Raw genomic sequence first — 16326 nt, 5'->3', positions numbered from 1 at the left:
GATGAGGTCGGGAAGATGGGATCGATCCTTTTATAAGAAACACTAGAGGGGCACCTGGGTGGCTCAGTTGGTTAAGCAACTGACTTTGGCTCAGGTCATGATCTCACCATCAGTGAGTTCGAGCCCCTCCTCAGGCTTTGTGTTGACAGCTCAGAGCCTGAAGCCTGCTTCAGATTCTGTGTCTCCTTCTCTCTCTGTTCCTCCCCTGCTTACACTCTCTTTCTCACAAAAATAAATAAACATTAAAAAAAAATTTTTTTTTAAGAAACACTGGAGATCAATCACCCCTCCGTGCCATCTTCCCCTCCCCCAACCACACCCAGCCATGGGAGGATACAGCAGGAAGGTAGCCATCTGCAGGCCAGGAAGAAGGCCCTTATTGGGAAACAGGACTGGCTAGTACCTTGATCTTAGATTTCCCAGCTTTCTGAATTGTGAGAAATAAATTCCTGTTTATTCCTGCTTAGACATCCCATCTTTGGCGTTTTGTTATGGCATCTCAAACTGGATAACACACTCTTATTTATTTTGCTGTTCAATTAAAAAAATACAAAATCTGGTGCTAAGAGTGCTCATTGCTACTGGGGCATTGTCATTTCCAAGCATTTTCAGCTGATAGAGTGAGGAGATACATGTGTATACTAACCTGTGTACCTTCACATATCTTTATCTATTTCTGTATGCAATCACCTGTATCCATAATAGGCTAAACACAAGTTCACGGTGTTGTCTCTACCTCTGTTTTATTGCCTTGTGATCGAGTACACCTCCCTTTTTCCTTGCTTATCAGTAGACTCCCTCCAACAGTGAGAAGTCTGGCTTTCGCCATCTGCTAATTCCAGACTGCATGAGTAGCAGTGTCAGAATTGTCACTCTTTACTCCTATAGGACATTACTCTGTTGACTAGAGAATAGTCCTAATGTATAATCCCAATGAACAGTCCTAATGACAGTTTTCCCTGTCATCTCACTGCTTCCAAAATATGGAATGTTTCACAGATTCGCATGACGTCCTTGTGGAGATGCCGGGCTAATCTTCACTGTATCATTCTAATTTTCACATACGTGCTGACAAAGTAAGTGCCAATGATCCAACTTAAGAAAGACGACTATATGACTACTGCAGGAAAAAGGAATATACTTATTTATACATAAAACCTTTTACATCTGTTATCTAACTTCATTTACTTTGGTCCATTTAAAGGAAAAAGTCTCCCCTCCAAACTTATATGAATTATCATATTACTGAATTACTTAAGAGTTATAAAAATATTCATATTTTAAAATGTTTTAAAAGACATCTAGGTCCAATATTCTCCTTGTTTAGCTCATTTAGTAAATAAGAATCCTTGGCGGGGCGCCTGGGTGGCTCAGTCGGTTGGGCGTCTGACCTCAGCTCAGGTCATGATCTCACACTCCGCGAGTTAGAGCCCCGCATCGGGCTCTGTGCTGACAGCTCGGAGCCTGGATTCCGTGTCTCCCTTTCTGTCTGCCCCTCCCCTGCTCATGCTCTGTATCTCTCTGTCTCAAAAATAAATAAAAACATTTAAAAAAATTAAAAAATAGAAATAGAAATAAATCCTTGGCAATTAGCAACTTAATTGTTCATATATCAGGGAAGGACTAGTAGTGGAATTTTAAAATCTGAACAAAAAGTTTATGTTTTTAAAAAATTAAGCATCCTCTCAACCTCATCTATCTTCTACATCATTTTTACTATCAATTTGTGAATTTATGACTTATTAAAACAGAGGTAGTGGTTAGTGTCCAGCCCCATCTGAAAGGCTACTCAGTCTATATGAGTTATGTTTACTTATTTATTAGAATATTTATAATAAATGCACATTGTTCCTTGCCATCCACCTAACTCTTTACTATCCCTGACTTCACTTAAAATTTTTTTCCAGCACTATTGAGGTATTAACAAGTAAAAATTGTATATATTTAAGGTATACCATGTGATGTTTCAATATATTTACACATTGTGAAATAATTACCACAATCAGGCTAATTAACATATTCATCACCTCACATAGTTACCTCTTTGTGTGTGTGACGAGAATACTTGTGATCTACTCTTTTAGCAAATTTCAAGTATATAGTACATTATGATTAACTGTAGTCACCATGTTGTACATGGTAAAAGTAAATACATTTTTATTGCCATATAACTGACCATGGCTGTGATTTTAACACACATAATTGTAAATATTTTAATCTTTGTCAGAAGAGCCCCTATGTTTGTTTAATATTGTCTAAGTTATGTTTTCTTTGATCATTAAAAGATTTTAGATGATTGGATCATCTAGGAATGACCATTTTTTACATGCAGCATAATCTTTTTGTTCGGAAAAATGAAAACCTATTTTCATTCAAATCAAATCAAATTTTAATCAAATTGTGTGTGTATACTATTTAACTTTTTTCTCTTAAAGGAAGCATTGCTAGCTATAAATCTCTGTATTTTTCTAAATGTAGTTGGGCTCACCTTAAACAGAGAAATTGGAAATCATTACAAGACAGCAAATTATTTTACAATGGGTTTCAAATAATAATCACCAAAAAACTTATATGATATTGGTAAGATGTGATTGAATCAATGACTTTAGCCATATTTCCAAAAGGCTGGGTTCTTTTGAAGGTGAAAAACACATAAGTAGGTTTTCTCATAGAACCTGCATTAGTTTTCTAAGTCTGCCATGACAAAATACCACAGACTGGGCGGCTTAAATTTCTTTTCTCACAGTTCTGAAGGCTGAGAGTCCAGGATCAAAGTGTTGGCCAGTTTAGTTTCCTTTGAGGCCTGTCTCCTCTGGCTTGCAGATGCCCGGAGTCCACCCTCTTGTTGCCTCTTCACATGGTGGTTGTTCTGTCTGTGTGCACTCATGGGGAGAAGGACACCAATCAGACTGGAGTAGGGCCCATCCTAGAGACATCGTCTTAACTTGATCATCTCATACAGAATTTATTGTAAAATATGGTCACATTCCGAGGTAGTGGGATTGGGACTTCGACATACGAATCTTGGGGGACACAATTGAGACCATAACAACATTTTGTTGTGGCTTCTCAAAATCAGACTCTGCGTTCTATTTGTCGTTGCTTTTGGTTGTAATTAGGAAACTCTTACCTCAGAGGATATTTGAAGTTTATCCCAGCAGCAAAGTGATATGAGAGTTGGCAGGTGTATTGCTTGTCTTTCATTTCCCTTTCTTAATTCTTTTCCGGAAAAGGAATTCTCGGTCTTTTTTCAGGGGCTCACGCACAGCATTGATTCAAGGGCTCATGCACAGCTTTGAGAATCTTATGAGATCTATTATAACAGTTAACTTCAACAAACTGCCTCAAAACTTGGTGGCCTAATGCAATAAACGTTTTAAAAGCATCAATACACTGGTGCATTGGGCAAATTGGGCTGGTCTCACTGAGGACTGCTGATTAGAGTATTGGCTGGGCTCAGTATGTGTGGTCACCTGGTTTCCAGTGGCTTCACGCACAGGTTTGTTGGTAGGCTGGCTGTGGGTAGTGGGTGGAGGTAATTGGGCCACGCGTTACCATCATCCAGCAGGCAAACCTGGGTTCAGTCACCTGGTTGTGGTCACAGGATTCTCCAGGGCAGGAAGGGAGAGAAAGCCCCAAAGAGTATTTTCTAAGCCTCTCCTTATATCACTTTTGCTTGTATCTTCTTGGCCAAAGCAAGTCACATCAAGTGCAGTTTTAAAGGGTAGAGAAATAGACCCCACGCCCTGCTGGGAGCTGCAAAGCCAGAGTGCAAAGGGGAATGCCTGTTGGAATGAGCAGGGTTTGTGGTCTCCAGTGAGAAGGAGGAGATGGAATGATGAGAACAATAAACTGAGTAAATTCTGTTCCTACAAGTGTTTTCCCCCAGGTTGAGTGATTGTTTTTGTGAGAACAAATGAAGGCTATTTTCCAAAGAAGTACAGATGCTGGCTGTTGAGAGTGAACGCATAGCGGGAACAGGAAATGGAAAAGGGGCCTAAGGGGAAATGGGCGGAACACTCGTAGCATCTGCTTCATGAGCGTTTGGAAATAGGAAACAAATCCTCTGACTTCTCAGTAGACTAAAACGTGAGAAATTTTTCTGTGGGAGGCCAAGGACATTTTTTTTTCTCTGGAGGACATTATTTCTTGTTAAGGCATTTTCTTTTAAATGTGAACAGTTGACAGGTGGCAACAGGAGACACTTTTTATACAGTTAGAACCAGCAGAGTCCTAAAAATTTCATTCCCATTTCCCCCACTTCCATGCTATTGAGCTCAAAGACACCAAATATGAAAATGCCCAACTGAGAGACCTAGAAATCATACCTTCCTCTGCAAGCACATAACATAAATCTAAAACTAGGAATTCTTCTTCATAATCTCGCAAAAATAGCAACTCCTTGGATATTCTTTTTTTTTTTTTTAACGTTTATTTATTATTTTTGAGACAGAGAGAGACAGAGCATGAATGAGTGACGGTCAGAGAGAGAGGGAGACACAGAATCTGAAACAGGCTCCAGGCTCTGAGCTGTCAGTACAGGGCCTGACGCAGGGCTTGAACTCACGGACCGCGAGATCATGACCTGAGCTGAAGTCAGACGTTTAACTGACCGAGCCACCCATGCGCCCCTCCTTGGATATTCTTAATAGTCAACATTGATTTATGTCTACTCTGGTTGTTCTAATATCAATTTATCAGTTTCTTTATACCTTAATCCACCATCAAATCTAACCCTTAATCTCTGTTTATGTAGAGGGCTGAGCACAGTCCTAAATACATACAGAAGTGAATTGCTAAAGTACTTAATTTAGGATGTGTGGGTATTAAGTGCTTTAAACCCTTTCCTGAGTTTCACTCTACAAATATGATAGAGGAGACTTCTATTACTCCAAAATATCCAGGAGAATTGCACTCCCCTCCACTTAAAAAAATGTCAAAACCATAAACTCTCACACCTTAAATTCATTTAAAGGCTGACAGCATCCATGTCCAGATTGGAAATGTGATTTCAGAAGAGATGAACAGGTTGGATGTTGTCATTTTCTGCAACATATTTAAATATGGTCTTCCTCCTACTTTATAGGCTAGAGTTGAAGAGCAATGGGAGGGGCTGTATCAGTCAGTTATCCCATACTAATGCTGTATGACAAATCACAAATATTTCAGTGGCATTCAACAACAAGCATTTATTGGGGCGCCTGAGTGGCTCAGTTGGTTGAGCGTCTGACTTCAGCTCAGGTCATGATCTCACAGTTTGTGGGTTCGAGCCCCACATTGGGGCTCTGTGCTGACAGCTCAGAGCCTGGAGTCTGCTTTGGATTCTGTGTCTCCCTCTCTCTATGCTCCTTCCCACTTGCGCTCTGTCTGTGTGTCTCTCTCTCTCTCAAAAATAAATAAACATTAAAAAAATTTAAAAAAACAATAAGCATTTATTGTTAGACTCATAGGTCTGGGTCTTCTGGGCAAGCTCTCCTTCCTTCAGGCTGTAGGTTTATGCAGTGTCTGGGGCAGATCTCCTCCGTGTATTTTATGCTGGACCCAGGCTGGTGGGACAACAGCCACTGGGATATGTTCTTCTCTTGGTAATGGACAGAAGCTCCTCAAAGGACAAATGAAAGCACTCAATATTTGCTAAGACAAAGGCTCTGATCTGGTTCACTGTCATTTCCATATTCCACTGGCCACACCAACACAAAACAAAACCAAAGGCAGAGGTGGGTAATGACCACTTCCCAAGAGACCGTCGTAAGGGTGAGATGTGCAAAATCTTCAGAATAGGAAAGATCCGGAGCCAACAATTCCTTCTACCACAGAGAGGTGATTGTTTCTGGAAATAACTTCCTTAGGCACTTAATAGGCAATATTTATATGGTTCATTGATATTTAGTGCTTAAAATGGAATTGCTTGATGGTGCTTCTTGATTCATCTGAGTCTGGGAGAATTCAAAGATAGTTTTCAATATATTTATTTGAATTAGTGATAAAGAGTTTCCATTTTTTCCCCTCATATCTCCAACTATTGCTTGAAAATTGGACTTCTTTCTGTGCTGATTTCTTCTGCCTTTTACAGTATCTATTAACAACCTTATTTTAATTCAGCCCTGAGGTACTGAAGAGCGAGCCGTATGGGGAGAAGGCTGATGTCTGGGCGGCAGGCTGCATCCTTTATCAGATGGCAACTCTGAATCCTCCCTTCTACAGCACCAACATGCTCTCCCTGGCTACAAAAGTAAGCAGTGTTGGGAGACAGAAGGGTCTTGTGTTGCTAAAAATGCCATTTCTTTTCTCCCTAAATAGATCATTTGTGGTTTTTATGAAAATGTCAATTAAAAGCAGGCACATTGTTTTATTAACCACGTGATCTAGTTCATTATTTCCCCCCTTTCTTCTAAATATACATCATGTGCTATGGCACATTTCCCCCTATAATTGTCTTCATTTATCATAGAAAATTATACAAATAAATCTATCAAATTACTTTTGGTCTTTTATTTTTAATTGTGGTTTGGATTGCCTGCAATTGGCATATTATATTATCCTACACATCATTTATTATGAATCTGAGGCTAACTTTAACTCAGCTTGAAGAATACAATCTGTGCTCGAGAACTGTTTACTTGATGTTAATTTTTCATTTGTTGGGATGTTTTTGTTTCTGATTAAAATGTGTGCATGGTCATAATGCTTATTGAGCAGCTTTCATGTTGTGGCCAAGTAGTGTAGATACTCGTGGCCTCTTTATGTCCATCACACTAGTCTGTCTGTTTTGCAGATAGTGCAGGCGGTATATGAACCAGTGCCAGAAGGCACCTACTCTGAGAAAGTGACAGATACCATCAGCAGGTAATTATCCTCACAACTCTGAACCGATAGGGATCGTCAAGAAAGACCTCGCATCTCTCCGAATTTACTGTGTCCATATTCATGAAGAAGAAGGGCTGCCACATAATCCAAACCCAGAAAAATATTTGTGTATCATCAGTAATGGTGACCATTTGGAAGCCACTGAAGTGTCCAAGAGGAGGTAGTGGCTGCAATATTATGCAGCCATCAGAATGATTATTCAGAGGGCTTTGTATCAGGCCGTAAAACAAATACGGTAAGAAGCTAAGTAAAGCAAACAGGATGTAAAGCTGTTTGTAACTCTGAGAAAAACTGTAAATATATGCACAGATGTGAGAAAAGGCTAGACAAGGACATAGGAAACTGGCAAAGGCCATGCAAAATGATAAAATTGCAAGCACTTTTTCATTTCTATTTTTAAATTGGTAATGTTATGTTGTATAATAATTCTTCAAAGAAAGTCAGAAAGAAGCGCTCCGTCCGGCAGTATAGTAGGATTTTAATGAAAGTCATTTCCCGTTGCATTCACAAAGTTCTGACCTCACAGGGCTTGTCCCCGCTGACCTGTCACCCTTCCGTCCCACTTTCCCTCTGCTCCCTTGGTGCTCCCTCCCTCCCTGCAGCCACAGGGAGCTCCCTGCGAGTCCTGGCATGCGACTGCCTCTGGACCTTTGTCCTCCCTCTTGCCTTTTCCTGGACTTCTCTTCCCTCTGGTAAGTGCATGGCATAGGCCCCATTTCATTCATGTCTCTGATGTTATTTGCCATCATCAGGGAGCCTGCCTGATCTCCCCACAGCCTCTCTGCTTTCTGGCCCTCTTGCCTGCTTTACAAAGCTCATGGCACCCATCCCTTGACATGTTAGACAGGTCCATGCAGACTTGTTTCCTTATTGTCTGTCTTGTCCCCACCAGAAGGAAAACTCTCCAGGAGCAGGGTCTTCTCCAGTCTCATTCATAGCTCTTTAGAGCCCAGAGCAGTGCCTGGTACAAGACAGACCCTTAACAAATACTGGTTCTATGAATAAATGACTTGTTTTCTGGCTGTTATTTATATACGAATGTATGCTCCTAAGTTGGCTCAAGACTACTTATCTGCCCCATCAAGCTCAGTCAAATCCTCATTATTATTATAGAAATCCCAGACTCCCCCAAGATAGAATATCTGTCCATTCTCCTGCCCAGTTGCCTTTAAACTTGGTTCTGTACCTGCCCCAGCACCTAGCACCACCTCTGATGGAATGTAAGAGATGTATTCCCTTCACTTTCTCCTCTGAGCCTGTCGTTCACATTAATAGGTACTCTCACAGTTTGTAGGATTACATATTGAAACTTTCCTTGTTCAGCACAGTGCTGTCCTACAGTTAAGGGGCCCAGGCCCAGCTGGGGCTGAGTTTCACTAACTGTAGACTCTGAACAAACATTGGACCATCTTTCTGCATCTCTGTTGCCTCATCCAGTTAAAATGGGGGCTGTAATAATACCAAACTCATCAGGCTGGTGTGATAATTATACAAAGTAACTATGAAAATCACTTAGCATAGAGCTTGGCAAATGGTAAATCTTAAGCAATATTGGCAATTATCATTGTTAATATTATGGGAAATGAGCTGAAACCCCTTTCGGAATAATCTGAATTCTGCATATATTAGATCATGCCCTGTTGCTAATGAATCCAGACAAATGTATTTAAATTGCTCGTCTCCACAATTTGATCCTATTATCTGCTATTTGTTTTCTGGAAAGTGCCTTAAAAATTTAAGAAGTCTCCGGAGATGTGAAGACAAGAATACCAGATTTAGTCATTTAATTTCTCCTTTTCATAGGTATTTGAGTGCCATAAAGACCAGGGGAGGGGTGGTGCAGAGAAAATGTACAGAGACATTATTCTGAGTTTGTGGCACTGGGCAAACGGGACCATAATTTGCTTCTGACAGGCTCCCTGGCTACTGGTATCCATGTGTCTTGGAGCTAACAGGTTAGTGGAGGAGTCAGATACCAATATTACATGTAAAGTTTAAGAACATCAATAGATTCTGGAATCAGCTGGATTTTATTGATTGATCGATCGATCGATCTATCTTTTAATGTTTATTTATTTTTGAGAGAGAAAGAGAGACGGAGCAGGGGAAGGGCAGAGAGTGAGGGAGACACAGAATCTGAAGCAGGCTCCAGGGTCCGAGCTGTTAGCACAGAGCCTGACGCGGGGCTCGAACTCACGAACTGTGAGATCATGACCTGAGCCGAAGTTGGCTGCTTACCCAACTGAGCCACCCAGGTGCCCCTGGAATCAGCTGGATTTTAATCCCTACTCTTCCGTTCAACCCCTTTTCTCATCTGTGATGTACAGGTAGCAATAGTAACTACTCATGGGCTGGTTCCAAAGCCTAAATAGGATAACGCTTCTAGTGCTTTTCGCACAGTGCCAGCATCAAGTGAACCGTCAGTAAAATTAGGTATTGTTATTAATAATATTAGTGTTACTATTTATGGGATTAAGTATCTAAAATAAGTTCTGATAAATTTGATGAAGAATGGTAAAGGAAGCAATGAGAGAGTCCAGAAGGACTTGGCCTAGTCTAGCGACTTGGGGGAAGTTTCTATTTAGAAAGAACATGTAATCCGAGACCTAAACAACCACTAATTCTCAAATAGTAAACAGAGTAGAGAAAACATTTCATAGACCATAGAGCTTATTAGTTTGAGGAACTAAAAGAAATTGGAGATGTAGCATGTCAAGTAAGGAAGAGAATAGCCAAAGAATGCTGAGGGCCTGGGGAGGCTGACAGGGGCCAGATCAACTAGGCCACGTTGAGGACTTTGAATTTTTATCTCAAGTACTGAGGAGAAAATTTAAGGTCATTTATAGGCTGGCATATAGTGAAAATTTCTTCTATAGCAAAGATCATGCTGGCTGCTCCGTGGGGAATAGACAGGAAGGATTGGGGGAGGGAAGGGAAGCGGATCTAGCTATCTCCCGAGAGATGATGGTGGATCTGACTGAAATAGTGGTGGTGTTGATGGAGAGAAGTGGGGGGAGTTGGAGGTTGGGTCAACAAGTTTGGGATACAAGCATGAAAATGGAATGGCACCAAAAATGTGAAAACAACTGAGTTTATTCTCTGGACTTCAGAAAAGTGGAGCCACAACCATGGAGTGGAGTTCCACGGAGGCCCAGGTCAGCTCACCGTTAGAAGTATGTGCCGGGGGCATCCGGGTGGCTCAGCCAGTTAAGTGTCTGACTCTTGGTTTCAGGCCATCATCTCATGGATCATGGGATCGAGTCTTGCGTTGGGCTTTGCACTGATGGTGTTGGAACCTGCTGGGGATTCTCTCTCTCCCTGTCTCTCTATGTCTCCCTTTCTCATGCTCTCTTGTGCTCTCTCTCTCTCTCTCTCTCTCTCTCTCTCAAAATAAATAAATAAACTTAAAAAAAAAAAAAAGAAGTATGTGTCAGGATTAGAGATGCCCATAGTGAGGCAGGCTGCTGGGTGGGGAGTGAGTTCCCTGTCACCAGAAGGTTTAAGAGGATGAATGATCACTATCAGGGGACTCGGGATGAAATGTTCATAAGGACACTTTTAATTCAAAACACTGAGATGCTATAAGTAAGAACTGATGATTTAGTTTTAATTTGGTAACTGATCATACATTAAGATGTGTGCATTCTGTTGCAGATGTGGTCTTCATTTAAGTTATTTGAGACTCGTCTGGGTTCACATCACAAAGTTTTATCTTTACAAAATTTGACATACATAAAACCAAATTCAGCCATGAATTTTATGCAATTACACATTTAATTTGCTTTGGATTTTTAGTCTTTAAAAATTAAGTTCCAAAAGAATAAGGAAGCAAATTCAATTTTCTATTTTTTTAGTTTCCTATTTTCGTTAGGAAATTGATGGAAGGAATATATAAAGGTAAAAGTTGGTCTTAATAATAATTTATGACTCAGCAAATTAGGCTCAGAGCTGATCAACAACAACATGATAGAGCCTTTGAAATATAAGATAGCCATTAATGGGAAACTTTACTGGACTCATTCTTAATTTCATACTTGATGTTGTTTCCAATTACATTATCCTTCTTCTGCTTTCCCATCTCATTTTCACTGTCTACACCCGGTCTCAAGTAGAGTTCATGCAGTTGTGTTTCTAATGTGTAGAATCTTTCCTTTTTCCTGTCCGTTCATATGGCATACAAGCACGTTCTGTCACTGGAACTTGTCTTTCCTAGTAGGCTTTTACATTGGGAGGATAACTTAGCAACCCTGAAGAGTTTGGGCAGAAAATAAATCCATTCTGTTGCTCTGCCCAGTACCAACATTACTATTTTTACCTTCTAGTACACTGTTAAGAGAGTATTGTCTGTTTACTTTTTTAAAAAGAAGAACATTTCCTTTTATGCACAAAATATTTCAATTGCCTTACATTTCTCTATCTGTGCCTGGTTGCATAAGCTGTCTGGTGCTTTGTTTCAGAGCCGGTCATGATGACTAACAAAGTTAATGCTTTCAGCTAGTTTTAAGGACAAAGGGATCTTTACATTACCAACCCCCCCACTCTGTTTTTTTTTTCTTTCCCCCCCACCCCAAAGTAAATATGACATGTTGCATTTTGTAAATTTATGGTGTACAATGTCTCCATAATGATGTATTGTATATATTTGATATATTGTAATATGATTGCTGTTGAAGCAATATTTATCATATATAGTTACAGTACAGTATTATTATCTATATTCATTATTCGGTGCATTAGGTCTCTATGCTTATTTACTACTCATCGCGAGTTTGTACACTTAGCTACCATCATTCTTATAGCCCCCACATCTCGTGTCCTGATAACCACCATTTACTTTCTTTTTTTTTTTTGTAGCTTTGATTTTTCTAGATTCCATATAAGTGATATCATACAGTACTTGTTTTTCTCTGAGTCACCTCACTTAGTATAATGTACTCAAGTTCCATCTCTACTGCCAAATATGGGAAGATATCTTCCTTTTTCATGGCTGAATAATGTCCCATTGTACATATACACCCAACTCTTTTATTCATCCATATGATGTTGGGCATTTGGGTTGTTTCCATATCTTGGTTCTTGTGAATAAATATGGGAGTGCAGATACCTTGTTGAAATCCTATTTTCAGTGCCTTTGGGTGTACTCCCAGAAGTGGAGTTGCTGGATCGTATGGTAGATCCATTTTTTATTTTTTTTGAGGAAACTCCATATGGTTTTTTGTAGTGGTTGGAGGAATTTACATTCTCACCAACAGTGTTAGTGTTCCCTTCTCACCAAATCCGCACGAGCACCTTTTATTTCTTGTCTTCTTGATGATAACCATTCTAACAGGTGTAAGGTGATAGATCATCATGGTTTTTCTTTGCGTCTTCTTGGTGATTAGTGACGTTGAGCATCTTTTCATGTGCCTATTGGCTATTTTGATGTCCTCTTTGGAAAAATATCTGTTTAGTTCTGCCCAATTTAATCAGGTTATTTGTTTTATTGTTATTAAATTGTGTTTTGTTCTTGATGTAGATCTGATATGTGGCTTGTAAAAATTTTCTCTGCTTCTGCAGACTGCTGTTTCATTTTGTTAATTAAGGAGCAGAAGCTGGGAAGAAGCTTTTGAGTTTGACGTAGTCCCATTTGTCATTTCTTTTGTTGTTTTTACTTTTGGCATCATGTTAAAAAAAAAATCATTGCCAAGACCAGTATCAAGGAGCTTCTTCCTTTCCTTCTAAGAGTCTTATGGTATCGGGTCTTATGTTTAAGTCTCTGATTTTGAGTTAATGTTTGTGAGTGATGTGAGATAGGGGGGCAACTTCTTTGTTCTGTATATATTTCTTCACTTTTCCCAGAATCATTTGTTGAAGAGACTGTCTTTCCTCCAGTGTGTGTTCTTGGCTCTGTTGTCAAATATTAGTTGAATATATATTCTGGAATTTAAATTTGGGGCTCTCTATACTCTTCCATTGGTCTATGGGTCTATTTTTATGCCAGGATGATAATGTTTTTATTAGTAGGGTTTTGTAGTATAGTTTAAAATCAGGATGTGTGTTATCTCCAGTTTTATTCTTTTTTCTCAGGATTGCTTTGGCTAATCAGGGCCTTTTGTGGTTCCACACAAATTTCAGGATTGTTCCTTCTATTTCTGTGAAGAATGCCTTTGGTATTTTTATGGGAACTGTACTGAGTCTGTAGATGGCTTTTGGTGGTATGGCCATTTTAACAATATTTACTCTTTTGATACATGAACACAAAATGTCTTTCCATCTATTTGTGTCTTCTTCAATTTCTTTCAGCAAAGTCTTGTAGTTTTGTTGTATAGATCTTTCACTTCCTTGGTTAAATTTATTCCTAAGTATTTTGTTATTTTTGATGCTATTGCAATTTGGATAGTTTTCTTTATTTCTTTTTCTAATGCTTTATCATTAGTGTAAAAGAATCCCCACTGGTTTCTGTAAGTTCATTTTATAACCTGCCCCTTTCCTGAAATCACTGATTAATTTCAACAGTTTTTTTCAATTGACTCTTTGGGATTTTCTATATGTAAGATGATATCATTTGTAAACAGAGAAAATCTTACTTCTTTCTTCCTGATTTGGGTGTTGTTTGTTTCTTTGCCTTGCCTCATTGCTCTAGTTAGGACTTTTCCAATACTATCCTGAATAGAATGATGAGAGTGGGCAACCTTGCCTTGCTTGTGATCTCAGAGGAAACACTTTCAAGTTTTCTCCAATGAGTATAATGTTACCTGTGGGTTTGTTGTATGTGGACTTTTTAATGTTGAGATATATTCCTTCTATAGCCAATCTGCTGAGGATTTTTACCATAAAAGAATGTTATATTTTGACAAATGCTTTTTCTGTGTGTATTGAGATTAAGTAATTTTTTATCTTTCATTTTACTGATGTGACGAATTACATTTATTGATTTGTATGTGTTGAACTTTCCTTGTATCCCAGGGATAAATCCCTCTTCGCCATGGTGTTTTCTCCTTTTAGTGTATTCTTGAGTTTTGTTTGTTAATATTTTGTTGAGAATCTTTGCACCTGTATTCATCGGGGATATTTTTCTATAGTTTTCTCTTCTTGTGGTGTCTTTATCATCTGGTTTGGTATCAAGGTAATGCTGGTTTCTGGATGATCTATCCATTGCTGATAGTGTGGTCTACTATTATTGCATTGTCTATTTCTCCTTTAAGATCTGATAGTGTTTGCTTACTATATTTTGATGCGAAGATCTTGGGAGAATGTATATTTATTATTGTTATATCTTCTTGGTGTATTGACCCCTTTGTCATTATATAATGACCTTCTTTGTCTCTTGTTATATTTTTTGGCTTAAAGCCTACTATGTCTGATATAAGTATGGTTATATCTGTTTTCCTTTAGTTACCATTTGCTTAGAGTATCAATTTCTACCCCTTCGCTTTGAATCTATGTTTGTCTTTGGAGCTGAGATGAGTCTCCTGAAGGCAGCATTTGGTTGGGTCTTGTTTTTTAATCTATCTAGACATTCGGTGCCTTTTGATTGGTGAGTTCATCCATTTGTATTGACAGTGATTATTGGTATATGGAGACTTACTACTACCATTTTGTCTTTTAGTTTCTGGTTGTTTTGTATCTCTATTGTTTCTTTTTCTTTGTGTTTCTGTTTACATTTTAGGTTGGCGACTTGCTATGATAATTTTCTCAGTTTCCCCTTTTTTGCGGTTTTGTGTCTTTGCTCTAGATTTTTGTTTTGTGGTTACCATGAACTTTATGTAAAACGTCTCATAGATAAAACAGTCCATTTTATGCTGATAACAACTAATCTTCATTTGTCTATACAAGTTCTGTCATTTTCCTTCTCCCATTTTTATATTTTTGTTGTCACAAATTATCTCTTTTTATGCTATATGTTTACTACTAAATTGTTGGCATGTACAGGTTTTTTTTTTTAACGTTTTTATCCTTTAACCTTTATGTTATAGTTTAACACCCTATTCTGAAATAGAAGTACAATTTTGTGTACAATTTTGTGATTCTACTTATCACCTTACTTGAAAATCTGGGTACTTCTGTCTTTTTGTTTAAGGCAGAAGAGCTCCTTTCAACATGTCCTGTAAGGCAGGTCTAGTGGTGGTAGACTCATTCAGCTTTTGTTTGGGAAATCTTTTATTTCTCCTTCATGCCTGAAGGATAACATTGCTGGATAGTTTTCTTGCCTAAGATTTTTATATTTCAATAAATATATGGAGTAATCATTCCATTCTCTTCTGGCCTGTAGATTTTCGGCAGAGAAATCTGCTCATAGTTTAATGGGAGTTATTTGTAGGTTAGTCTCTTTTTCCTGAGCTGCCTTTAAGATTCTTTCCTTATCCTTGACTTTTGACAGCTTCACTATAATGTGTCTCAAAGTTTTTTTCCATTGAGACAGTAAGGTGATTTATTAGCTTCGTGGACTTTTATGTCTAGTTCTTTCCCCAGCTTTGGGAAGTTCTCAGCTCTTATTTTTTTAACTGCCTCTCTGCCGCCTTCTTCTCTTTTCCTTATGGTATACCCATTATTTTTGATGGCTCTCTTAAAGCAGTCTGATAGCTCTCATAGGATTTCTTCACTTTGTAAAAGTCATTTTAAAAATAGAAGTTCTCTTCTCCTCCATATGAATCATTTCCAGATTCCTACCTTCCAGATCACATATTCTCTCTTCCATCTGATCTGTTGTGTTTACAGTGCTTTGTAATGCATTCCTCATCCCATTTGTCGGGTTGTTCAGCCCCAGAATGTCTGTTTGGTCCTTTTTTAGAATTTCAGTCTCCCTCAGTTCTGACACTTGGTTCTACCACCTCCATGAAGTCCGATCCACTCACCCTCAGTTATACGGATGTATGGATCACTCCAGCATCCTGGTGTGCTGTGCAGAAGAAACCTTGTCGGTTTATGGATGCCCTACTGGTTATACATTGAAGGAGAGAAACAAAGGGAACAACTCACACCACCATAATCCTCAACTCTTTGTTTCTTGAAACACAAAATGAATACAACTGAACATCACATCTTTCTAATTCTTTCCATCTGGTCTCTCAGAGCAGAGTGGGGACAAAGGGGGTGAGGTGAGTAGAACGACCTAGGTTTTTGCTACAACACAATTTTGTTTATTTTATTGGAGAATCACTGAAGCACTTGTTCACTCTTTTTTAAAATTGTTTTTTCATGTTTATTTGTTTATTTTGAGAGAGAGAGAGAACAGGAAAGGGGCAGACAGAGAGGGAGAGAATCCTAAGTAGTCTGCCTGCTATCAGCACAGAACCTGATGTGCTGTTCAAGGGCTCGATCCCCTTGAACAGTGAGATTGTGACCTGAGCTGAAACCAATAGTTAGACGCTCAACCGACTGAGCTACCCAGGTGCCCCAGCATTTGTTCACTTTTAAGAATTCTCTGAAATATCTAAGCAGGGATGATCTATGACCAGTGCTCACTGCCTATGGCCTCAT

At 39.0% G+C, this 16326-nt stretch overlaps 1 protein-coding gene and 1 non-coding gene across 21 annotated transcripts in view; one reads left to right on the top strand and one right to left on the bottom strand.

Moving 5' to 3' along the window:
• Nucleotides 1-16326, top strand: part of NEK10 (NIMA related kinase 10) — a 229878-nt gene that overhangs the window by 128732 nt on the left and 84820 nt on the right. For 18 of the 20 annotated variants that reach the window (XR_008298033.1, XM_027040905.2, XM_027040907.2 and 15 more), the window contains 2 exons: nucleotides 6103-6232; nucleotides 6776-6846. Coding sequence is in view for 18 of the 20 variants with exons in the window: in XM_027040905.2 (XP_026896706.2) it covers nucleotides 6103-6232; nucleotides 6776-6846 (201 nt within the window). In the remaining 2 variants the exon portion in view is untranslated. Of the gene's footprint in view, nucleotides 1-6102; nucleotides 6233-6775; nucleotides 6847-10099; nucleotides 11399-16326 lie in introns of those variants that run through there. The other 2 variants (XM_053221544.1, XR_008298034.1) reach the window with 2 other exon arrangements.
• On the bottom strand, nucleotides 978-1084 carry LOC113594178 (U6 spliceosomal RNA). The gene has a single exon (XR_003414507.1). It is a non-coding gene; the product is annotated as a U6 spliceosomal RNA (small nuclear RNA).

Source organism: Acinonyx jubatus, chromosome C2 (assembly GCF_027475565.1).
Source record: "Acinonyx jubatus isolate Ajub_Pintada_27869175 chromosome C2, VMU_Ajub_asm_v1.0, whole genome shotgun sequence".
Lineage (NCBI taxonomy): Eukaryota > Metazoa > Chordata > Mammalia > Carnivora > Felidae > Acinonyx > Acinonyx jubatus.
This window is presented reverse-complemented; position numbering and strand designations above follow the sequence as displayed.